Source organism: Miscanthus floridulus, chromosome 5 (genome assembly GCF_019320115.1).
Source record: "Miscanthus floridulus cultivar M001 chromosome 5, ASM1932011v1, whole genome shotgun sequence".
Lineage (NCBI taxonomy): Eukaryota > Viridiplantae > Streptophyta > Magnoliopsida > Poales > Poaceae > Miscanthus > Miscanthus floridulus.
The window spans coordinates 61,809,668-61,834,040 of NC_089584.1; the positions used below are offsets into that span (position 1 = coordinate 61,809,668).

At 43.9% G+C, this 24,373-nt stretch overlaps 3 protein-coding genes and 1 pseudogene across 3 annotated transcripts in view; 3 read left to right on the plus strand and 1 right to left on the minus strand.

Moving 5' to 3' along the window:
• LOC136450003 (protein FAR1-RELATED SEQUENCE 5-like) overlaps positions 1-5,679 on the plus strand; it is a 41,427-nt gene extending 35,748 nt beyond the window's left edge. The window contains exons 2-5 of the mRNA XM_066450253.1: positions 4,529-4,732; positions 4,812-5,270; positions 5,351-5,412; positions 5,523-5,679. Of these exons, the coding sequence (XP_066306350.1) occupies positions 4,529-4,732; positions 4,812-5,270; positions 5,351-5,412; positions 5,523-5,609 (812 nt within the window). The 3' untranslated portion in view covers positions 5,610-5,679. The remainder of the gene's footprint in view (positions 1-4,528; positions 4,733-4,811; positions 5,271-5,350; positions 5,413-5,522) is intronic.
• LOC136451185 (putative disease resistance RPP13-like protein 1) lies at positions 62-1,186 on the plus strand (annotated as a pseudogene).
• On the minus strand, positions 1,171-2,980 carry LOC136451186 (BTB/POZ and MATH domain-containing protein 2-like). Its single transcript, XM_066451933.1, has 3 exons — positions 2,963-2,980; positions 2,118-2,144; positions 1,171-1,986 (listed from the first exon to the last, which is right to left on the minus strand). The coding sequence occupies exons 1-3, from the start codon at positions 2,978-2,980 to the stop codon at positions 1,228-1,230; spliced, it is 804 nt and encodes a 267-aa protein (XP_066308030.1). The 3' UTR covers positions 1,171-1,227.
• Positions 5,680-10,709: 5,030 nt separating the features above from the next.
• Positions 10,710-24,373, plus strand: part of LOC136452240 (RNA-binding protein Y14A) — a 28,830-nt gene continuing 15,166 nt past the window's right edge. The window contains exon 1 of the mRNA XM_066452860.1: positions 10,710-11,085. Within this exon, the coding sequence (XP_066308957.1) occupies positions 10,821-11,085 (265 nt within the window). The 5' untranslated portion in view covers positions 10,710-10,820. The remainder of the gene's footprint in view (positions 11,086-24,373) is intronic.

The window sequence follows — 24,373 nt, forward strand, 5'->3', positions numbered from 1 at the left end:
CCAGCAAATCACGGCGTCCTTCCTTCAGCTAGAGGCGCAGTCCCTCAGCCGAGGTCTCCCCATGGTGGCAGATCGACGAGCGGGTCCAGCAGGGGTCGCGGTAGCGGGGTGGGCCGAGCTTCTGGCAGGGGACGCGGCGGTGGGGCGGGCTTGCCGGCCGGCGCTGGTCCCATCTCGCGGGGCGGGGGGCGCGGTACAAGGAGATCGCGAGGCGGCTCCGCCGCAAGATCGACGGCATCTGGGCGAGGTACGAGGAGATCGCGTCGGACAGGAAGAAGCTCCGGCTGCGGCCCGACGACGGCGCGCCCTGGCCGGCGGCGAGCTCGCTCGTGCCAAGCAGCGCGCTTCCCCGTCCCGAGCGCCTCCACGGGCGGCAGCACGACATCGAGAGGGTCGCCACGCTGGTACGCGGGGAGCCGGACGGCGGGAGGACCTACGCTGTCGTGCCCATCGTCAGGATGGCCGGCGTCGGCAAGAAAGCTCTGATGCAGCACGTCTGCGGCATGGAGGCTGTGAAGTCGTGCTTCGAACTGACACACTGGATTTGGGTATCCTATGAGTTTGACGTCGTCAGCGTGACCCGCAAGATCGTCGAGGCGGTCACCAGATCGCGCCCGGAGTGCGACGAGCTGAGCACACTTCATGAGCTCATAGTCGAGCACCTTGCGGGGATGAGGTGCTTGATTGTTCTTGACGACGTGTGGGATGACAATCCCAGCCACTGGAACAGCCTGATGGCCCCGCTGAGCCGCTGAGCCGCTGCGCTCCGGGGAGCGCGGTTGCCGTGACGACGAGGAGCAACAAGGTTACTAGGATGGTGAGCACCAAGGTGTATCATCTCAAATGCTTGTCAGATGAAGACTGCTGGCATGTGTGCCAGCGACGGGCACTGCCGAATAGTGATGCCAACGTCGAACAAGAACTTGTAGAGATCGGTGAGAAGATCGCGAAGAAATGTCAGGGCTTGCCATTGGCGGCAGAGGCAGCTGGTAGTGCCCTGGGTGCTTCAACCAGCTGGAAGCACTGGGATGAAGTCCTGAATAACGACTTGTGGGCTGACAATGAGGTGAAGAATCTGGTACTGCCAGTGCTGAAGGTGAGCTACGACCACCTATTCATGCCGCTAAAGCGTAGCTTTGCGTTTTGTTCATTGTTTCCAAAGGGCTTAACCACTAATTTCTTCTAGGATAGTCCCAATCGTCATTACCAAATGATGAAATCTTAGGCTCATATCTTCAATTTCCTTCTCTTGCATTGCTTGAACAGGTAAAGCTCGGACATCAACTCCTTCACGAGAACAGGGCAGCTTTTAGTCAGATGCTCAAAGCCATCAGTTTCCATGACTGCTTCCAGTGCATCAGGAGATTTGAGAAACTCAATGCAAGCCTGCTTGAGACCACGGCAGGAGTGTTGTTCAGCCAACACCAACGTGGTTGCGGCCGTGCCGACGTCTAGGTGCCTGTATAGCTTCTCCTCACAAATTAGCTTGAGCCTCTGCATGTCATACTTGTCCGCCGCTTCCAGCAGATGCTGGGCCATCGCGGCCTCCTCTTGTTCCTCCATCTGTGGTAGAGAGTCAGTGTAGATGAAATAGAGCAGGGCCTTGAACACCTGAGGTAACATGTCATCAATCCGGATGCAGTCCCCTGTGGTCGTGCTCTCCTTCATGGCGCCCCACAACTCTGCTTTGAAGACTCGCGACTGGGCCGCAAGCAGAAACCTGTGAGCGCTGAATGACTCGCCGGCAACTTGGAAAGTAACGTCGGTGCCCTCTTTGGACTCAAGTAGATCGGCAAGATGCTGATTCAGGTCAGGTGGTGGTACTACGTCTAGGAGCGAGACAATCCTGTCCTCCGTGTGGAGCTCCTTGGGAATAATGACGCCGCAGCTGATCCTGAAGCAGTCGTTCAAGAGATGCTCCGACTTCTCCAAGAACTCCCTTTTAATGAAATCATTGAAGCTGTAGCCCGTGGGGGCAGCGACACGCTATCGTCCTGCCTCCTTCAGTCGGTAGGGCGGCGATGGGGGACGTTGGTACGGGGTCTATACGTCGGGTCGCCAGGGCGATGGCGCGGGGCTGTGCAAGAGCTCCGGCAATATCGTCCATACTAAAATACTTGAACTTCTGGCACCGTGGATTTTTGCTGCAAAACAATAGTATTTATGTATTTTTATCAGTCACTTGACACCGTTACGGTCCTAAATGGACGTCAGTGCCATTTACGAAAGGAAATTTCAACTTGATGCCAGATAAGAAAGTTCAAATTTTTGAGTGCCAAATACGAAACACCGATTTGTTTCAGTGCCAAATAAATAATTCTCTCTTTTTATTTCCTCCTTCTGGCGAACGGCGAGTGGGGAGGCGGGTGGGGCAGAGTGCGCGGGGCCACATGTCGGCGCCAAAAAAAAGCGCATGGTGAAAGCATTTCATGGTTCGGCTTCACCACTGGAAAAAAAATTACGTGGACTCTTGGCCTCATTCTGTGGAGGACGAGCCCCCTCCCCAGATGCACGACGTGTGGCGGCGCTTCTAATCAGACGAGCAACGTTCACTTGGCTTCCTCGATAGCTCGTACACGCATCCAAGGCTAGCTGGCTCCTAACGGCTCGGTCCTACAGATACGATCTAAGCTTCTCTAATAGATCTTGCATGCAGTTCTATGCCGCCGCCGCCTGACCCGTGCACACAGTCGCACACGCCGCTGCAGCAGCACTTCGGCCCTCTATGGCCGTCGTTGGAGAACAAAAAGACATCACAACTGTCGACTTAATGGCAACATCTTCTACGATAGAGGCTTCATACGCATTACCAATTGATGGCGTCAGTGGTACTCGTGGAGATGACGAAGATCAGCTAACACAGGTTGTTTATTCGTTTAGATGATATCGCCTTTTTTCATCTATGTTGTTGTTTGGTCATGAATATAGTGCACATATTTTCATAGAACACTGTGTCAGTTACCATGGGAGTAGAGGCCATCGACATTATTGATGGCAGTGTGCATGGCAATGTTAACAGGTCTGGATCAATGGAGAATGAAGTACATGCTGAGGTAAAATATAAGTAACAAACTTGACCGGATATATGATATTTTGTTTTGTTATGGTACAACTTTAAGTGAATTGATATGCACATGAGGTGGTTAATAAAGCTAGAAAAAATTTGATCACGCCTGAAGTTGGAATGACTTTTCCATTAGAGGAAAAGGCTTATGAGATGTACAACACCTATGCCGGTAAGATTGGGTTCAGTATTAGAAAGAGCAAGACAAAGCACCGCCAAGATGGTACTTTATGTCAGAAACATATAGTTTGCAGTAACCAGGGACAGAGAGAACATGAGTTGTCACAGAAGGACGTCACAAGGACGGGTTGTGATGCTCGTGTCCAGTTTAGCATCAGTAGGGAAAGGATTTGGATAGTGCAAAAGGTCGTAGAAGAGCACAACCATTATCTGGCTAGTCCAAATAAGTCACACAAACTGAGGTCCCAACGACAAGTTATAGAGGCAAACATGAAGTTAATTGGGCAGATACGGGAAGCCGGAATGAAGCCAGCCCAAGTGTATGAATTCATGAAGGAGTTTTATGGAGGGGAAGACAAAATGCCTGTCTAAGATGAATTGCAATAATGAGATTGGTCACGAACGCAGACAGTACTTAGAAGCCAATGATGCACAAACACTATCTGAATACCCGAGAAATAAACAACTACAAGATCCTACATTTTTTATACGATTCAGGTAGACAAGGAGGATGGTCGTATTGCAAATTTCTTTTAGGCAGATGGTTAGTCTATCATGGATTACAAATGCTTTGGCGATGCTTAGTCATTTGACACGACATTTAAAACTAATAAGTTTGAAATGCCTTTTGCTCTGATTCTTGACACCAACCATCACAAGCAGACAATAATTTTTGGGTGTGCCCTTCTATTTAATGAAACTATTGAATCATTTGTTTGGTTTTTCGAAACCTTCCTAACAGCAATGTCAGGAAAGCACCCAAGCACAATTTTCATTGATCAAGACGCGGCTATGGCAGGCGCAATTGCTTATGTATTCCCAAATACAAGCCACCGTCTTTGTTTGTGGCACATTTGCTTAAATGTTGGTAAACATCTTAGCCATGTAATTCATGAGTCAAATAACAAGTTCCTACCAGATTTCAAGAAATGTGTATACGAAGACAGATCAGAGGCTTACTTTATAGAGAAATGGCATGAATTGCTGGCTAAATACAACCTTGAGAATAACTCATGGATGACAAACCTATATGCTTTGAGGGCGAAGTGGGCTGCTATATACCGTGACTCTTTTACACTAGACATGAACTCGACCCAAAGGAGTGAAGGTATGAATAATATGTTCAAAAAAGATTTCGTAGGAGACTCGGACTTTCTGAACTTCTTGTAGAATGTAAGAAGGTTGTAGTTAGTCTATGTGAAAATGAGTTGGATGCAAATTTTAAGTCACACCGAAAGAACCCAGTTACCTACATTCTAAATCTACCTATATTGAATACTGCAGCTGAATCATATACAAGGAGAATGTATTTAGAGTTTGAGGAAGAATTTAAAAAACAGTTTACATTGACATGTGATTTGGTGGAAGCTGTGGGGACAAACTTTACATTCTTTGTTAAGTATATGAAATCTGAGCGTGGAGCAACAGTAGTATTTAACACTGAAGATTCCACCATTACATGCTCTTGCCAGATGTTTGAATCCATAGGTACGTATACTATTACATTTCAATTTTTACATTGTAACCTGTAATATAAGTTGTCTAAATTAGGAACTACATCTTGCAGGTAGACTGTGCAAGCATGCTCTTATAGTCTTCAATACAAATGGAATATACAATTTGCCATCGCAATATATACTGCCTAGATGGACAAAATATGCAAAAACTGGATTTTATATCGGCAAAAAAGAAACTGAGACGAAAGATTTGAAAACACAGGCAACACTTATATCTCGACAGGCCACATCTCTTGCTTTGAAGTGTTCGCCGTCAAAGCAACTTCTTGATAAATTGCAGAAAGCCTTACATAGCTTGAACTTGGAGGCAGATACTTATCTAAGCGAGATGCATGAAAAATCCAACGAGGTTACTCCAATTCCAAATGAAAGTGTCCAAGAACCATTAAATGGTGTAATATCATTTAAAATTCCACAAGTAGTAAAAGGTCCAAAGAATACACATTTCAAAAATGCTGTTGAAAAGAAGACAGGGAAGAAGAAGAAGAAGAAGGGTGCTCAGAACAAAGGTAGTGAGCCTGCCCACTATGTTATGCTTATGTCTACAACTTATTTTTCATCTTCTATTATATTATATATTTGATTGTAGGTGAAGATCTAAACAATGATGTAGAAACTAGAGATGAACCTGTTGCTCCAATACAAATGACTGTAAGACAATAGCTATTTTCACAATTTATTCACTTACAAGCATTATTTGTGAACACTTTCTTATGCTGTGAAACATGATTTTAATCCTGGGCCATCTTCAACTACGGCAGCTCCGTACATGCCATACTTCAATTCAATTGCAGATCCTTCTGGAATGGCTGCTCCATTTATACCAGGAGGATACACAAGTCTCTTAATTGGAGTTGATCAAGAAGCCGCAGTGCAACTGCTGTTAGGAAGTTGCATTTTGATGGAGTGGAAAATCATAAAAATATGTAACTGTACTCTTTTACTGTCATGGGACCTTATGAAATGAAACATGTTCAGACTTCAGATTATTTCCTTTGCTCTGAAGAAGAACCTGTTCAGCCTTACATAATTGACTAAAGCTCTACATTTCTGTGACATGTCTATACAGTTTACTTTGCCAGGAAGTTCTCATGTACTATCTATGTTTACGTCTTTGGCAACCATCCTAGTTACTGTCAGGCACAAGACACAAGTCCTATCTTCTGGAGCTAAACATTTTCTGATGCCAATACAAGAAAAAAATTATCTTGTCCACCATCCTATCTTCTGGTTGCCTCGCTGCTCTGGTAGGGAGGTTCTCGTTCCCATTCGCACAATGCAAGATACAATGCAGATGGTGCCTGTTCTTCAATGTTCCTTGCAACCGGCACCCTGCACCCTGCAACCTGCAACAAGTCAAACAAATGTTTCAGCTTCATTAGCAGGACGAGGATTCGTCAGCGGCGGTGACCAGGTGGGCGCGCCTGCTCTTGACTGCATTAGACAACCTGCAGCTGTCCTGCAAGGCCGCGGACCTGCTGCTATCGACGCCACCGCCGCCGCTGCCGCTGCCGCTGCCGCCGCAGAGCTGCGTGCGGCCTTCGCGGCGGGCATCCAGGTGGGCGTGGGCGCGTCTCCTCCTGGCCGATTTGGATCACCTGCTGCTGTGCGACGTGGCCACGAGCCCCCGCCGCCGCCGCCGCCGTGACATCCTGCTCCGCATCTGAGCCGAGCGAGCCGCACTCATATGTGTAGAACCGAGGAGCCGCAGTGGACCGTGGAGCCAAGGGAGCCGACGACCTCAAGCCGAGGGAGCCGAGTGAACGCTGCTCGTCTGATTAGAAGCGCCGCCACGCGTCGTGCATCTGGGGAGGGGGCTCATCCTCCACGGAATGAGCCCAGAGTCCACACAATTTTTTTCCTCACCACGGTAGTGGTAGACAGGTCCTCTTCGTATTTTTTAGTTGTAGAAGAGATATAGGAGCACGTACTAGGGTTTCATGTAACCAACGTTATATACGATTTTAATGGGCTTGGGCTGTGGTGCTAAGTTTTAGCTCATGATGCCAGTAGCCTATCTTTGATATTGAACCAGATTTAATTTGTTCATAGACTACATGGGTACCCAAACATTATCCGTTGGAAAAAAAATTAGTTAACTTACCTATAGTCCTATATACCTAGTAAAAACACACTGGATTTCGGGTTTCGGTATCCACTAGAAAACTCGGCGCGGCTTTGCCGCGCCCTCCTTGGAGTTAACCAGCGTAGCATTTTTTTTGCAAAAAAAGGTTTAGCACTTGAGTTACGAGATTAGATATATGATGATGATGATTTTGAAGTTGAACTAAGTTGTTGTTACTAGAGAAGAATACAGCATCTTGCATTAGAACATTACTGAGAAGACCTGATCATCAAATTAGTGATTCAATTCAGATTTCTTTGTATGGATTCATATGCACTGCTCTCACTAAATTGTGCAACTCCACAGCTATATGTCAATGTACAATAGTTATGCTGAAAGGACACTATGTCCAAGGGAAAAACTGCATGGCATTTTTCTATGAAATGTAACATCCTTACACTCCCAAATATCTGCAGGCAGAGTTTCATTTCAAAAGCATGCATGGAAACAAAGAATACATGATGATATATGAGAATGGGAGTGCTGTAGAGATACAATGAAGAAACATTTAATTTAGCATATCTACCTTTTGGAATATGTGAGCCCTACAAAAGGAAATAATATTCTTCTAATAGAATAGAACTTGATAGAACACTCGTATTCATAAATGGGTGGATTACTAAAGATGATTTACATTTTAGAGTCCAGAACAGGTACGTAGCTGACCTTGTTCTTAGCGTCATAGGTAAATGTGATTGATAATATGCTTTTTTAATCTATTCAGATCTTCTTAAGATGTGCATGTGAATTAATCATCTGCGGTGCACATAGAACACAAATAACCAGATTTTATTGTAAGACCGGTGCTTACATAATATAATTATGCTAAATAATAATAATGCTTGCAGGTGAGCTGGTAGCCTGGTACAGAAGGTTGGATCTTGTAAAAAATTTAGACCGGCTATAGCACATGGATGTAATTTTTTTTTTAAAAAAATCTGATAGCCTTACGTTTTCAGAATCATAAAAGCAGTATACGAAGGATTGAATTAATTACCATCAACATCGTAAGTACCATAGAAGACATGATCATCAAACACCATATCAATAAATTTTCAGCCCTGCAAAATTGCCGGTGAGTAAAAGAAATGAGAGTTGATGCCTTTAGCCATTTCATTGAACACTTGGTATGCATACAATACGTGCTTCAGTTCCCATGCTACATGATTGAGTCCACCTCCCTCGCAGCTCCAATGGACGGGCAAGACATGATCGTGTGGGGCAAAGAGAGGCTTGACCAGCTGGTTGTGTAGAATTTGGTGTTTGTGTAGCAGATAGCAAGACAATCAATATATCAGAAAGTCTGGCCATTGACGTTGTGCAAGACTAATTCAATAGCATAGTTCACGCCTACTAGAGGCAACTGAATTTTAGGTCTCTCGAATTTGCTCTTTGAGGCAATATAATGTTTTGTTCATTAACCGAGAAGAGGGGATGGTTCAGATAATGTTTTCCCCTGTCTAGCACATGAATTTTGTAAAGTTGTTTGACCTCTAGAACTGAAGCCATCAAAGTATAGTAATTGATAGCTAGCAAGAACATATGTAGGGGATAAGTGCACTTATGTAAATGGGCCCTGTTCAATTTCCTTGCTCAATGTATTTTCAGTAAACAAATGTGGTTAGATTTTACTATTCAACGGTGAGGGGAGACTGTTAAAAGACCTAAGGAGCACAGGAAGGAACTATTAGTGAAAAAATGCTTTTACACCCACTTTAAGACATTTTCTTTACTATCTTTAAATACTTCAAGATAAGACCTATCCCCTTTTCTAATAATCCCCTTATCCTACCTTGGAATTCTTTGAAGATGTGTCACCTTTTTTCCACAGCAGATTTCCCATTCACTGCAAAGTAGTATATAATCTATAACTGAAATTACTTAATGTGTAAAATATTTTATGAAGGTAATATTAAATTTTGTGCCGGCAGAAGATATGGAGCATCGTAGGTTGACAGAGATTTATGCAATGATATGTAATGCAACCATAGCCCTTCTCACAAGCTTGCTGTAAAAAAAGTTCGAGAAAGAAAGATGCGCATAGAACCTCTATGGGTACCATTGGACATGGTTATAAATCCACTAATTACTACAAATGAGATAAGATATTGTTTTGTAAAAACTAATGACGTAATAGTTTCTCTAGGAAGTATGCAAAACTTGTAGTCAGTTTAGAGCTTTCGCACATAGACTTGAAATATGATGATTTAAAAAAAACCATTGTTCCGGTCTTCCAAACATAAATCAGTCATCCTCATAAACTACTGACTGAGTCTAGTGTCATCTAAACCACATATCACAGTTGCATAATTTCATTTCAGCACATACTAACAAGAGAACGGTAATTTCACCTGCTGTGAGGTTATTAATCTCGTTTGGTTGGATAAAATCTGCAAACTAGAATTTCAGCGGCACATGAGAAAATTAATAGTATGGCATCCCTAATACTATTTGTACTTCAATAGGTTTTCTAGTGCGATTTTCTTTGATCTAACACTCAGTTAAACAGTGAAACTTGTAAAGCTTCCAAGGGTTGTTATATTAATAATAATAGTTCAAGATAGTCTATTAAGTGGAATTAGCAAGCAGATTAAACATTTGGTCAATGTTACTGATCCTTTTGATGGGAAAAATATTTGGGACTCAATCGGAATAACATTTTTGCTCTTTCACCAACATCTCCTTCAGTTAAAACACAGAAGGCGCAGGGAAGATGGGGATGGGTTTTGGTACTGTGCTGCTGCCGCCGCCGCTGGTGCTTCAAGGCGATCTTCTTTGCATCTTTGATTTGGTTGAGTTTGAGAAGCTGCTTCTGTGTTCATGCTGGCTGCCAGGCCTACGTTGAAATTAGATTAGAAAAAATTTACATAGAAAAATTTAAATTGAGGACACAAGCAAGACATGGCCAATGATAAAGTTGCCACCTTGTTCTAGGTCTCTCGGGTCGAGTACGTCTAGGCCTGGTGCTGGTTTGGTGAGCGGCTTGCCTCGGAGTCATTTCGTCAAACAACTGCTGGGCGTCGTGGATGTCGTCGGCTGCTGGAGCGCTGGCCCATCCGCTATGCGTGGTGGTAGGTCACATAGGGCGCGGGGAGCTACAGAGCGTCGGCGCAGAGGAGGTCCCAGAGGAGGGCCATGGCGAAGGCAGGCGTAGTCTACGAGGCGTACCAAGTGAAGAAGTCGGCGGGCGACGCGGCTAGTTGGCGCATGCTCGTCGTCGCAGCCAACCTTTGTAGCGGAGGCAGCTCGCGCCGAGGACGAGGCTGAGCGGACGCGGCGCGGCTGGTTGGCACATGCTGCGAGGAGAGGCGGCGCTTTTGCAGGGGGAGGGGCGTCTCGGGAGGGGCTGCAACGCTCGAGCACCACGGGCGCTCCGGGGTGGGCGCAACCGCCATGCCAACGCCCGTCGCCCGCTCCGGGGTGGCCGTAGCCGCCATGCCAACGCTCGTCGCCCGCTCCGGGGTGGTTGCAGCTGCTGCGCCCGCAAACCGCCTGCGCCGTGGTCGCCGGGGATCCACCCGTGTCGGGAACGCCGCGCCCACACCCCGCCCGCGCTGTGAGGAGGAGGGAGGTGCCAGGGAGGAGGAGGGCAGCCGGAGGAGTGAAGGAGAGAAATACGCCGTGGAGAGGGCTTATGAGCGGGTTTGCCAAGATTCGTGACTGTCTGGGTTGATGGCTTATCGGGCGAGAGACCCGCTACGTCCTCGATAGGATGGTCTATATCACACGTTTGCCGGATCGTACGATTATTGGGCTAACGGGTGACGTGGCTTAATCGGATGCCCGAGCTTAACTGTGGATTCGAAAGGAAGAGATTGCCATTCCAGGCACAGCTTACACAAGGAGCCGAGACCAGAACGCCAGCTCGTTAACACCGCCGCCGCACCCCGAACTCCACCACCCATCTCGTCTCGAGCGAGCTAGCCAGGCTGCCATGGCTGCGGCGAACGCAGGGGACGTGGAGGTGGTCGATTTCGACTCCGATGACGACGACCTCATGGACGACGACGCCCCCGAGGCCAACCCGGCCTCCGCCCCGCGCCTCCGCTCCACCATCGCGGCCAGCGGAGATTCCTCCGCTTTCGCGCGCAAGACCAAAGGCCGCGGATTCCGCGAGGAGCCTTCCTCCTCGCGGCCCTTAGCCGGCCGCTCCGACTTCGACTCCCTCGGCTCCGACCATGGCTCTGGACCCCTCAGATGTAAGATTCTCTGGGCCTCCACTCATTTTCCGCTCCATCCCTCCGACCTTAGAGCGTTGGTTTTGACATGATTTGTGAGGTAGTTGTTCTTTCGCTCTCGGCTGGATTTGACTCTGGCGGTTGGAGTCCTGGAATCTAGCTGTGTTTCAAGCACATGCCGCGATCTTGCGTGGTTGGTAGGATTTGATTTTTCAACTCGATAATATGTTTCCTGCTGGTTATGCTGAGCTACTCCTATTTAGCTACGAAAGGTTGCTATTTTTGTTTCCTGATTTGGCAGTAACAAATTAAAGCGTCCCACATTAGGGTTCATAACTGACACGTCGTAGTTTGCCTTGCTCAGAGGCCAGTACATGAGAGGGTTTACTAGGTGCTCTTAATTTTAAGTAGCAGTTCTTTGTATAGAATAATTGGAGCATGACAACAGCAAGGAGGTTTTGTCTTGGCTAAACCATGGTCACTCCCTTTTTGTTTCTGAATTGGCATGTTGCAGTTTTCTCTGGGTGAAGGTATTGTCATACTTAATTGAGTTTATTAATGTTGGTTCTGGATAACTTTTATTATTCATGGGTTCTGCATTCAAAGAAGTACAACAAGAACCACAACCACAACAAAGCCTTAAAAATGCTCAGCCTGCTGGGGTAAGACAGCCCCGGGCATTGTGCTGGGGGTAAGACAGCCCCCGGGCATTGCATTAAGAAGAAAACCTTTTCACGCAGGTCAAGTAAACCCCCGAACCGCTGTCCTGCCCATACACAGTGGCACTGTAGCCCCATGTGAGAACGACCATGACCAGGGCCAATCCTTAGACCTGTGCTTTGGCATGGGACTGACGTAGGGGATTTTTTTAACCCCAGCCTGAAAATTCACTCCCACGGGGAGTCGAACTCAGGACATGAGGAGTGCTACTCAAGCCACCAAACCAACTCGGCTGGAAGCCCTTTCGCAACAAAGCCTTTTAGTCCTAAGCAAATTGGGGTTGGCTAGAATTGAAACTCCAAATGAGCCACCGGCAAAAAAGAAAAAACTTATATAGAATATAAAAAATAATTTGAGAGGTACAGGAAGACCGAAGCTGACATGGGGGGAGGCAATAAAAAGAGATTTAAAAGGTTGGATATACCTAGAGATCTTTGTTTGGATAAGAGTGCTTGGAAAGCAGCTATTGACGTGCCTGAATCTTGACTAGGGGCTCATGTTGGGTTTCAACTCTAGCCTATCCCAACTTGCTTGGGACTAAAAGGCTTTGTTGTTGTTGTAGTAGAATATAAAAAATAATTTCTTGCTTTAATTGTGTTGATTTAGATAAGTATTCATTATTTAACTATTAAATGCAAACGCTGATTTGTTGATTGATTTGAAAATGCATTTTAGAAAACACTGAGTTACCTTTTTTTCCACTTTTTTGTTTGAAATTTATTGTTTGTTTCTGTTGACACAAAATGTGACGCACTGTGCCTCACACACAGCAAGCCGGAAAGCGTGGCTTCAAACGGGTTCCTGGGTGTTTCGTGATCCGGAAGCGTGCCAGTCAGTTTGACCTGAAAACTAACAAGGGATAAAACAATTAAATGTCAAACCAGAACATGTCGGGTAATACCAGACAGTTTCACATATACGGCCCTGAAGCCACTTACAACGACATACAGCTATAGAGAGCTGTCTGCCAACAAGTTCATAAACCATTCAGCTAACCGTAAGATGAATGCAAGTAAAGACCTAGTTGCCGAATGCATGTGCATGGGAAGACATGTTTGAACAAGTGAAAATTAATTATGAGTTAATGCATAACCAAGCTCGGCAGTCCAGCCGAATTGGGGTCCATGAATAAGGAACGTGCAAATAAAAAAACGATTAAAACTAATACAAAACCTGCATCTGCCGCACGACACCTGGTTTCGTTAAAGCTTAAACGTGATTAACATGCATGAACCCACAACATGTGACAATCTAGATTAAAATAATTCAGCCATTATGAGCGTGTTATCTATCTGCAAAGGTAGTATGAAAAAGCAATGGTCGTTGAAGCACGAATAAAACCATAAGAGAGAGAGAAAGAGCCGAACAATATCAATCTAGATTGGGCAGAAGTGTGTTACAAATATATAAAAGATTCAAAACATGCAACACTGGATAACTTAATAAATCTATTTAGATTTGCCATATCTAATATAGAGCCGATAACTATCTCACTTTCACTAAGCATATTAAGCAAACGCCTGCCGCACGGTATCTACTCATAAACAAAGCATAAGCAAAGACTTCTTGATTGTCAAGCAAAGATCCGCCGCACGACCATTGAAAACAAACAAGACTACTTGCATCACGTCTAAATCCACCGCATGATACTAAACATGATAACAAGGTTGTCGGAACTCACGGAGGTCGACGGATCGATGACTCCTCTCGAAGAACTCGACGACACGACAAAAGGACTCGAAAGTTGGCACGGGGCCGGTTGTATTGATTTGGTTGTGAACCTCTATTACAATGGTCGATGGTCAATATTTATACCCTAAACAAAACATGAGTCCTAGAGGACTACGATTTACAAAGGAACCTTTAAACAAACTTGGAAACTTATGATTTCTTACCCTAAACTTCTAGATTCCTTTATTATTACAACTTTCATCTTTCCGATCGGTCTTGCCTGCCATCTTCTGTTTTTCCCGAATGGAGTTACCGCCTTCTGGGGTAACCGACCGCACAATCATTTAGCCGACCGCTTGTTTTGTTTGCCGAACACCCTTCTTCCCGCATGCGGGTCTACCTGTCATCTTCCAGAATCGACCAAAATCCAGTGTTAACACATGCCCCCTCAATTTCGGGATAAAAGTGTTTTTATTCTAAAATTGACCACAAGCTCTTTCGTCCTCCTAGGTCATCACCGTTCAATACCGCAGCCGCTGCCCAAAAATTCAAGCTTTCAGCGCAACCTCGGACCTACTTCGAATCTTCAATGGCGACCCAGGATGAAATCCTAGAGGTAAACTTTACTTATATTCGGCAACTTTCATCTGATCCTCCCGCTCCTCTTTTGATTTATTCCTCTTTGATTTCAATCACCTTCTAAAGGAATACACGAGCCAGATTTTGATCCCCTATGCTGCCAACCCTGACTCCTATTTTCTCGGCCCAATGGGAAATCCTGACCCTTCTGAAATTATTGAGAAGGAAACCCAAAGAATTCCTTTCAAGTCTGGGATTACCTCGTCAAACCGATGGCCAAACACGTTCAAGAATTGGCCATTTCCCCCAATCACCGAATGGCGTAATTGGTACAGGAGAATGCTGGAGAAAAGCAGTAGCCACTGGGAAAGTCAAGACATCAGTCATTGTCTGGAATTATTCTTAGCAGAAACACCCAGGAATGATTCCCTTTTGATAGCAGCTTCCCATTTTTGGTCTGACACTATCAATGCCTTTATCTTTAGTCATGGTATGATGACCATCACTCTAGCCAACGTGTTCATGATGACTGGCTTGAACGTGTCATTGCCAGTATATCCCTATAAGTACAAAAGCAAAAGTAATCAAAGAGCCGTCAGCTCTGGATGTGGATGGGTCAAACATATTCAGAACTACATGAATGCATCTGGCACTGTTTCTGACAAAGAGTTGAAAGCCTTCATGAATATATGGCTATGCAGATTCATCTTCTGTGGAAAATCCAATGAACCAACTCTGAATCACATGGTAATGGCTGAAGACTTAGCTGCAGGCACTCAGATCCCACTAGGCAAATATCTTTTAGGGTCTGTTTATCATATGATGCATCAGATTACTCTTCAGATGCGCCAAGGTGGAGAAATTTCTTGTGTGAATGGTCCCTGGTGGCTAATTCAAATGTGGCTTCAGCTATATATGCATCAAATAACCTCTGTGAGCCTCTTCAATCTAAGTTTTCCTTCAGTTAACTATGCTGAAGGCAGTACAGCAAAGGTTAAGGCTTGTCAGACTTATGGGGAAGCAGCATCATCTATAAGCATTGACATAGACATCGGTCATTTCTTCAAGCTATTTTTCAAAGGATTCGGCAATGTGCTCTGGTTTCCTTACAGAGAAAACGAAAATTTGACTTTGCCCTGCAAGTTTAGCTATGAAATTGGTTGTTCAGGTCAAGAATCCACGGAGATTTTCAACTCCTTTATCAAACCTTGCACTTTGCCAGCCGAATTTCATCATGGGAGGTTAGTGCAATCCACCTATGAATTCTATTATCCAAACATGGTGGCCAGACAATTAGGATGTGGCCAACTGCCTCCAAAATTCCTCTTCTCAACAATCATAAAGTCAAGGGAAGTAATAACAGAAGGAATGGAAGCCAAGAAGATCTTTGAATTAGGATGGGAATTGCCAACATACGAACCATCTCCATTTGGGCTAATAGATGTTGCTCATCCCTTCTTTGTTTCTTGGTGGCAAGAATGGCATGCTCATATCTTCAATATATCAGTTCATTCCTTATGCAAAAACTTGCAACCCGATTTTGCTTCTGACAGTGAGGTAATTTCATTATGCCCATCATTTCTTGCTCTTGAATCCACTTCTTATTTTAACATCTGGTCATGCACAGGATCTTGAGTTTACTCTCCCAGCCAAAGCAATCCAGTACTATTCGGCTGGCCCCAAGCCTGCTCTGGGGTTTGATGCTCCAAACTTAAAGGAATTCATGAAAACTTCTGCAACTTTGGACTCAGCACCTCTAAAGGCACTCATGAAAATTCCTGCTACTTCAGCTGCTGCATCTTCAAGAGGAAAAAGCAAAAGGAAAACACCTGAAAGTTTTCTCTTACCCAAGAAACCAAGGACCAAGAAAGCCAAATTATCTCTTAAGGTATGAACCTTTTATTCTCTATCAAGTTACCAACCTCACTTAGCAGCAAACCTGACCACCTCTTACATTCATTGCTTCCATTGCAGCCACAAGTAGAAATTCCCATACTAGGCAATACCTCAGCACCTATAGAACCAACCCCTAAAGTTTTTACTGAAGATGAAGAAATACATGATAGCGAAACTTCAGAGACTCATGAAGCTGAAGGTTCAAAGGCTCATAAACCTGATGAGACTATAGGTAACATTGTTCAACCAATTCTCTTTTTCTTTCTTTTAAACAACATCTATCTCTTATGCTCATTATCATTTACTTTACTGAAAATAGATAAAATCTTAGATGAACTGGCAAGGGAAACTTCTCCTGATCAAGCTCCAAACCTGTCCCTTCTGAACCTTCAGCCAAGTTCTCCAGCAAGCCAGGGCGTAACCCATCCTGATGATCAATCAGCTCAGCAGGCAATTCTTTGTTTTACACTATATTTTAGCAAAATTACCCAATCGGCTAACACCTTTTTTTCTTCTCTTTTCTTTAGAAGAACATCACTAAACCGACCACCAGTTACTCCTCTATTGAGGACTACATCATCGAGAAAGGTGAAGAGATTACTTCCCATCAAACCTTATCGCTGGAAAATCAGGCTCGGCTAAAAGAGGTGATCATTCTGCTGAACAAGGATACCATCAGTCTGGTTCAGGATGCAGACCAGATAAAAGACCTCCTTGAACTCATTGATCAAGATATCCCCCCTGCTCTCAAAGCCCTCCTAGAATCGGTAGCCCATCTTGATGACCACTTTGCTATGGTGAGAAGGGCAACCAAGAACATATCTTCGAGGGCTGCTCTGCAGAAGGATAGATCTTTGAAAAAGCTAGAGATTAAAGACCTTCACTCTCATATCCACACTGCAAGAAATTCCTTGACAACCTTGGAGCCTGAACTGAAAGCCACGGAGGACGAAAAAAGCAGGTTAGAAGCTCAACTAACCGAACTGAATGCCAAAATTCAGTCTCACAGGGCCCATATAGCTAATTTGCCGAAGAACATAGAAGCAGCTTCACTGAAGATGACTTCGATCATCAAAGAAGACCAGCAAATCAAAACTAAGTTATCCAGCATCTAGATTTCTGAAGATGAAGATCAAAAAGTGCTAGATAATGTTAGCCGAATAAGGACTAAGGCCATAGAGGCAATCAATCATCTTCTGAACCAGTAGACATTGGGTTTGTAATAAACTTAAGTGTGATATCCTCTTTCCCTTGATTAACCAACTTTATGTTTACTTATTTTTATTCGTTTGAAAAAAGCAATCGGCCACTTTCCCTTAAATTACTCGATTAGAATGTAGCCGATTGTCTCCATTCTTCCGTTAGCCGAACGGATCCAATTCAAATATTGTGAGGGTATAGCCGAACAATGTTGGCTCCAACAAACCAGGGAGATAATCGAGCGACGTTCGACTTAACCCATGCTTGGCCCAGCCCAGTAGCGGCCCAGCCGAAAGGGAAAAAAAAACCCTACTCCACCGTTCGGGATTCTCGCCCCACAACCCCGTGGAATTCGCCACAATCCCTCGTTTCGGCTTATAAATAGACCCTTCCGTTAGCCTTCATCGCTATCTCCGCTTTAGCATTCTCACATCCGTCTCCTCCACTTCCTTCGTTCGATTCATTCCAGAAGAAAACCCTAACCTCCATCAAAGCAAATGACGAACAGTGGCAACCGTGGCAAGCGTCCTGCCGACGGAGAGGCTGAAGGAAGCAGAGCATCGCGCTGCCGGCGTCGTGGGTATGATTCGGCTTTTTGCCCCCTTTGCAATTTCCTTGTTCATCTCTTAGTTTTGATTTTTCCTTCCTCATTCATCAGGATAAGGGTCATCAGCTCCAGCCAATATCATCTTCTTCCTCCGGTGACGGCAGCTCAACCGGGAACTCCATCATCCGGCTCCTCCGGATCTTCCAGCTCTTCAAGCTCTTACCATTCTAATCCTTGGGGCCCGGCAGAACCAGCAGATGCACACCATCCATACTCTCACGAGGAGGCGCTCAAGTTTCGCTAGGAGAGGGACGAAGCCCGGGAGGAGCTAGGCGACGTCTCCAAGAAGTTCGGCATCGATCAAGCCGAATGGGAGGACCAGCGGAAGCAATTCTGTGACGCCATCACCGGTTTGATATTCCCATTTGGTTTTATCATTCTGGCTTCCCTTGCTTGCTGATCCACTTTTTTCTTTTCTACCCAGCTCTTTCTGCGGAGAATGATCGCCTGAAGGCGGCGGCGAACAAGATTGCCGACAAGGTGAATGCCCAGGGGGAGACATCCGAAGCACGCCTTGATGCTATGGACGGCCGCATTGATCAGGCCGTCATCCAAGGTGTGCACCTTGGCGCTTCTCTCGGGCTAGCGGCAATGACCTCACAAACCAACGAGGACTACTCCTCCCAGCTAGTTGGTTTTGTTGGAGGACGCCTGGACGAGATCGACGACATCGATGAGCGTCTGGAGGCCTACGATGATCATGCCGCTGCCCTTGCCGAAATCACAAACCCCCAGTCCGTCCTCAACAAGTTATTTGAGGAGTAGTTTGTATTAGGATGGACTTTTATAAACAATCTCGTCCTTTGGAAGAATACTTATTTCTTTGATCCTTTTCAGTAAAATTCTGCCTGCGACTGTCATAAAAAACGCTGAAAACACCCCAACCTTGCATAAACATTCTTATGCTAGAGGCGATGCAAACTGCATCGGCTATTTTGTGCTAAAGGCGATATGAACAATATCGGCTATTCTCAGTCTTATTTATTTTTAGGCTAAAGACGATTTTCCTTTCATCGGCTTTTCTGATCTACATTCATAAACCAACCTCAACACTGGGGTAATACCTCTTAAGAAATCTTCCATTGATAGCTCTAGTAAACTCCTCTCCAAATAAAGTTTTCAATATGTATGCATTGCCAGGTACACATTCTACTATTCGGAAAGGACCTTCCCAATTTGGAGACCATTTGCCAAACGCTCTATCCTTTGTTCCAACTAGCAATATAGTTTTCCAAACCAAGTCTCCTTCTGCGAATTGTTTCAGCCTAACCCTTTTGTTATAATACTTGGCAACGCATATTTTATTTTTCTCAATATTTTCTAATGCTTTGAGACGAATCAAATGTAGATCTTTCAATTCATCCATCATTAGATTCTTATAATCCTCTTCCACCAATTCTTTCTGTAACACAACTCACCTTGATCCTGACCGTAATTCCCATGGTAACACAGCATGATGTCCATAAACCAGTTTATAGGGAGATGTTTGAGTGGACCCATGACAAGCCATTCGGTAAGCCCACAACGCTTCATTAAGAACCAAGTGCCATTTCCTTGGTTTTTCATCAATATTCTTCTGGATGATTTTAATCATAATCTTATTTGATGCTTCTGCCTGACCATTAGCTTGTGCATAATAAGGAGAAGAATTATACAATTTAATCCCCATACTTTTGGCAAAGTCACATAATTCTGAAGAAGTAAACTGAGTTCCTAGATCAGTTGTTATAGTCTGAGGAATCCTGAATCTGTAAACTATATGTTCCTTAACAAAACTGATCATATTTTCTGACGTTACCTTCTTCAAAGGGATAGCTTCAACCCACTTGGTGAAATAATCCGTGGCCAAGAGTACAAATTTGTGTCCCTTACTAGAAGGAGGATTGATCTGACCAATTAAATCTATACCCCATCCTCTGAATGGCCAAGGCTTGATTATAGGATTCATAGCAGACGCTGGAACTTTTTGAATATTGCCGAATTTTTGACAATTGTGACACCCTTTGTAATATTCAAAACAATCTTCCAACATAGTTGGCCAAAAATAACCAGTTCTCCTAATTATCCACTTCATCCGATAAGCTGACCGATGTGCACCACACAATCCTTCGTGAACCTCATACATCACTTTCTTGGCCTCTTCTTGACTTAAACATTTGAGCAATACTCCATCGATGGACTTGTAATATAACTGATCATCAAGAAACACAAATTTGAGAGCTTTGTACCTGAGTTTTTGGGAAACCTTTTGAGATGGATCTTTCAGATAATTGGTAACTTCGTATCTCCAATCACCATCTACTTGATCAGTATTTAAAACATCTTCTTCCATAGCAAAAACTTCCCGACTCTCTCGATATCCAGAAGCAGCTTGAGCTAACTTATTTGCTTCTTCATTGTACTCTCTAGGGATATGATGCAAGGTCACTACCAGAAAATTCTTCAAAAGTTCTCTACACTCATCATAATATTCTCTTAATACATTGTTCTTGCATTCATACTGACCATTCAGTTGATTAATCACCAACTCAGAATCCCCAAAGATTTCAATAGCAACGGCCTTTACTTCTATAAGAAGCTGAAGCCCTCTAAGCAACGCTTCATACTCTGCCTGATTATTAGTAACATGAAAGTCAATAGGAATCGCATACTCAAAAGTCTTTCCTTGTGGGGAAATCAAGAGAATACCAGCACCACCACCTTTGTTACAAGATGATCCATCGAAGAACAAGGCCCAAGGCACAATGCTTATCGCCTCAACAGAAAGATCCCGATGTTGGGTAATAAAATCGGCAATAATTTGACCCTTTACCGCCTTTGCCGATTCGTATCTTAAATTAAATTCTGACAATGCTAAAATCCATTTGCCAATTCTTTCATTCAAAATTGGCATCGATAGCATATGTTTGATTACATCAAAACCAGAAACTACCACGCATTCGGCATTCAACAAATAGTGCCGAGATTTGATACATGAATAATACACACACAAGCAAAGTTTTTCTGTAGCCGAATATCTTGTTTCCGGGTCTAGCAGCTTTCGGCTAAGATAAGCTATGACTCTTTCTTTTCCTTCAAATTTTTGCATAAGGGCCGACCCTATCGTTAGGCTATCGGCCGCCACATACAACTTAAAAGGCTTGTCAAGTTGTGGAGGTACTAGCACAGGTGGTGCATTCATATATTGCTTGATCTCATCAAAAGCCTTTTGTTGTATGTCACCCCATACAAATTTTTGATCTTTCTTGAGCCTTAATAAAGGAGAAAAGGGCAAAACTCTCTCTGATAGATTGGATATGAATCTTCTTACAAAGTTGATTTTGCCTAACAATAATTGTAATTCTGTGAGATTAGTTGGCGGCACAACTTTGTCTATTGCTTCCATGCTTTTTTCCCAACTTCAATTCCCCCTTTATGAACTAAAAATCCCAAAAACTCACCAGCCGAAACTCCAAAGGCACATTTGTTTGGATTCATCTTCAAGCCATGCTTTTTTGTGCACTCCAGAGTTTTTCTTAAATCGGCTAAATGTCTTTCATGATTTCTAGACTTGACTACTACATCATCGATGTAGATTTCTACAATCTTGCCGATCAGCTCATGAAAAATATAATTCATAGCTCTTTGATAAGTCGCACCGGCATTCTTTAACCCAAACGTCATGACTATCCATTCAAACAAACCAATATGACCAGGACATCTGAAAACTGTTTTTGAAATATCTTCTATTGCCATAAAAATTTGATTATAGCCAGCATTACCATCCATAAAACTAATGACTTCATATCCTGCCGATGCATCTACTAGTAAATCGGCAACTGGCATTGGGTAACCATCCATGGGAGTTGCCTTATTAAGATTTCTGAAATCTATACAAACTCTCATTTTTCCATTTTTCTTGTATACCGGTACTATATTTGAAATTCACTCTGCATACTTGCATGGCCAAATGAAGTTTGCTTCTATTAATCTTTCAACTTCCTTCTTTACATCGGCCAATACCTCCTCTTTGTATATCTTCCATGGAGGTTGTTTGTAAGGACGAAATCTAGGTTTAATGGGTAATCGATGCTCAACAATGGAACGATCCAATCCAGGCATTTCTGTGTAATCCCAAGCAAAACAATCTTTAAACTCCTTCAACAGATTTATCAACTTTGATTTATATTATGGGTCTAACTTCGCACTAATATACATCGGCCTTGGCTTAGAATCATCACCAACATCAATTTCTTCCAATTTATCAGCCGACATAAAACCACGTCCTAACTTTCCTTTGTTGCCATCGACAGGATTTCCCATTAAAAATTACTATGAGAGCCGACTGCTTGGATCGGCTGTTGGCCCTCGCTGAACACATTTACAGGACCTTCTTTCCACACTTTTCCGGAGAAACTATCAACGCCTTCATATTCCCAGTAGGTAGACTCTGTGGCAGCAACACTTACCAAATCATCAGCATGTACAATTTCAACATCATCTCCAATCCATTGAATGAGAATTTGATGCATGGTTGAAGGAATGCAGCAATTAGCATGGATCCAATCTCTGCCCAAGAGTAGACTATATGCCCCCTTGCCATCAATGACAAAAAAGGTAGTAATCAGAGTTTTTGATCCAATAGTCAGCTCGACATGGATAGCACCTCGGGTATCGGAAGGATTGCCAGCAAAGTCCCTAAGCACCATGTCAGTTTTCAACAATTCTTCATTAGTCATCCCAAGCTTTCTGAAGGTAGTATAAGGCATGATATTGATAGCAGCCCCTCCATCAACAAACATCTTGGTCAAAAGCTTGCCATTGACATATCCTTTTAAATAGAGTGGTCTCAAATGACGATTCTTGATTGGTTTGTCAAAAACAGCCTGCTGCGTTAATACAAGCTGAGCCATCAAATCCTGACATTCACTTTCATCAAAATCAGAGTACACCTCTTCTTGGACATCTTGGCTTTCGGGAGCTATAAACTCTGATGGAAGGAAAAAAGCCATGAAAGCATCAGCCGAATGACCACATCCATCAGGCTTCTTCTTAGGACGCCATATTTGCTTTGTCTCAGTAACTTCCTGTTCCAACTCCCTATTCCTCAACCGTTGAACTCTTCTTTTCTGACTTTTCTTCAGGCCTAGAGGACACCACTATTCTTTTTGCCATACGTATCTATAGGAATCAGCTTCTTCATCATGCACCCTATCATGTATCCAACCCTGACCTGCAAATCTTTTCCTTTGCTGATTCTTAAAATCATCTATTTTTAGGCGCCGATCATCTTCAGGAACTTTCGTTCCAAGTCTTTCATAGACGGTACGGCGGTTGACTCGAGATTGCCTATATTCGGAGTACTGAGCACTACATTCCGGACAATTATTTCTTGCAGGCAACCTCAAGCCTTCATTCCAACAATGTCTAAAGAACGAACAACCCCAATGAGACTGCTCCTGTTCTGTCATGTATTCTTCTTGCTCCCTTCGGTATACCTCTTCCTCATACCTCCGGCACTCTTTCATAAACCATTGCTTCTTACAGTATTCCTTTTCTTGTTCTCTCTGCCACTTGTTTAGCAAAATACGTGATGTAACTCTGGGTTTAGAAGTTTGACCTTTCTTGGTTTGGCTATTCTGAAACCGAACTCGTTGCTGCAGCTCTCTACTGGTGACTTGCCGATCCAGGTCAACAGCACCACTCTCCTTTGCTCTATCAGAAGTCAACACCTTCACCTTGCCTTTACCTTTGAGATCATTGGCAGAGACCATATTCACAGAGAAAGAAATCATATTTTGTGGAAAAGGCTGATCATCGATTTTCATCTTGCCATCAAACCTCAAATGTCCCTCTTGGATAGCTTTCTGGATTCGTATTCTGAACACTCGGCGATCATTGATAGAGTGAGAATTAGTGTTATGGAAGCCACAATACTTTTTATCTTTCACTCCTTCAGGACGCAGCATAGGATGTCCTTCTGGCAACTTGATGCGTCCTTCCTTTATCAACAATGCAAAAAGTCTGTCTGCCTTAGTAACATCAAAATCATAGGTTCCCTTTTGTTGTTTCAACCAGCGTTGACTAACTTGAGTGGGTTCCTTTGCCCAATTTAACTCAGCTGCAGCTATCTCATCTTCATCAATATACTCAGTCGCTTCATCCAGAAAACCTTGATACACCTCATTAGTGGCATTGTTCTTCTAAAAGCGATTATCTCTCCTGAATCCTTGGGCTTGATTACTTATAGCTGCTAAACGCTGTGCAAGTTGGCCAAGATCATCAAACTCTAAACCGAACAACTTCTCCTTGATATTCGGCAACATTCCTGCTATAGCTATTCCAGGTAGTTGATCATCTGGTAAATTTAAAGAATAACACATATTCTTGGTCTCCCTAAATCTGCGAAGATATTCCAATGGTGTCTCATTTGTTCTCATCCTCAGACTCATGAGATCAACCAACTTCTTCTCATTAGTACCCGTATAGAAATATGAATGAAACTTCTGTTCTAGTTCTGCCCATGTACCAATGGAATGAGTTGGTAGAGACGTGAACCATGTGAAAGTTGGTCCTATAAGAGACAAAGGAAAATATCGAATCCTCCAAGCTTCATCTGAAGCAGCTTCTCCAAGCTGCATTAAGTACCGACTGACG

Excerpts from the sequence above, each read along its gene's own strand:
- LOC136451186 (XM_066451933.1), bottom strand. Across the intron at positions 1,987-2,117 it reads CCACGGTGCCAGAAGTTCAA|CGTGTCGCTGCCCCCACGGG; the intron begins GTATTTTAGTAT and ends GCAGGACGATAG.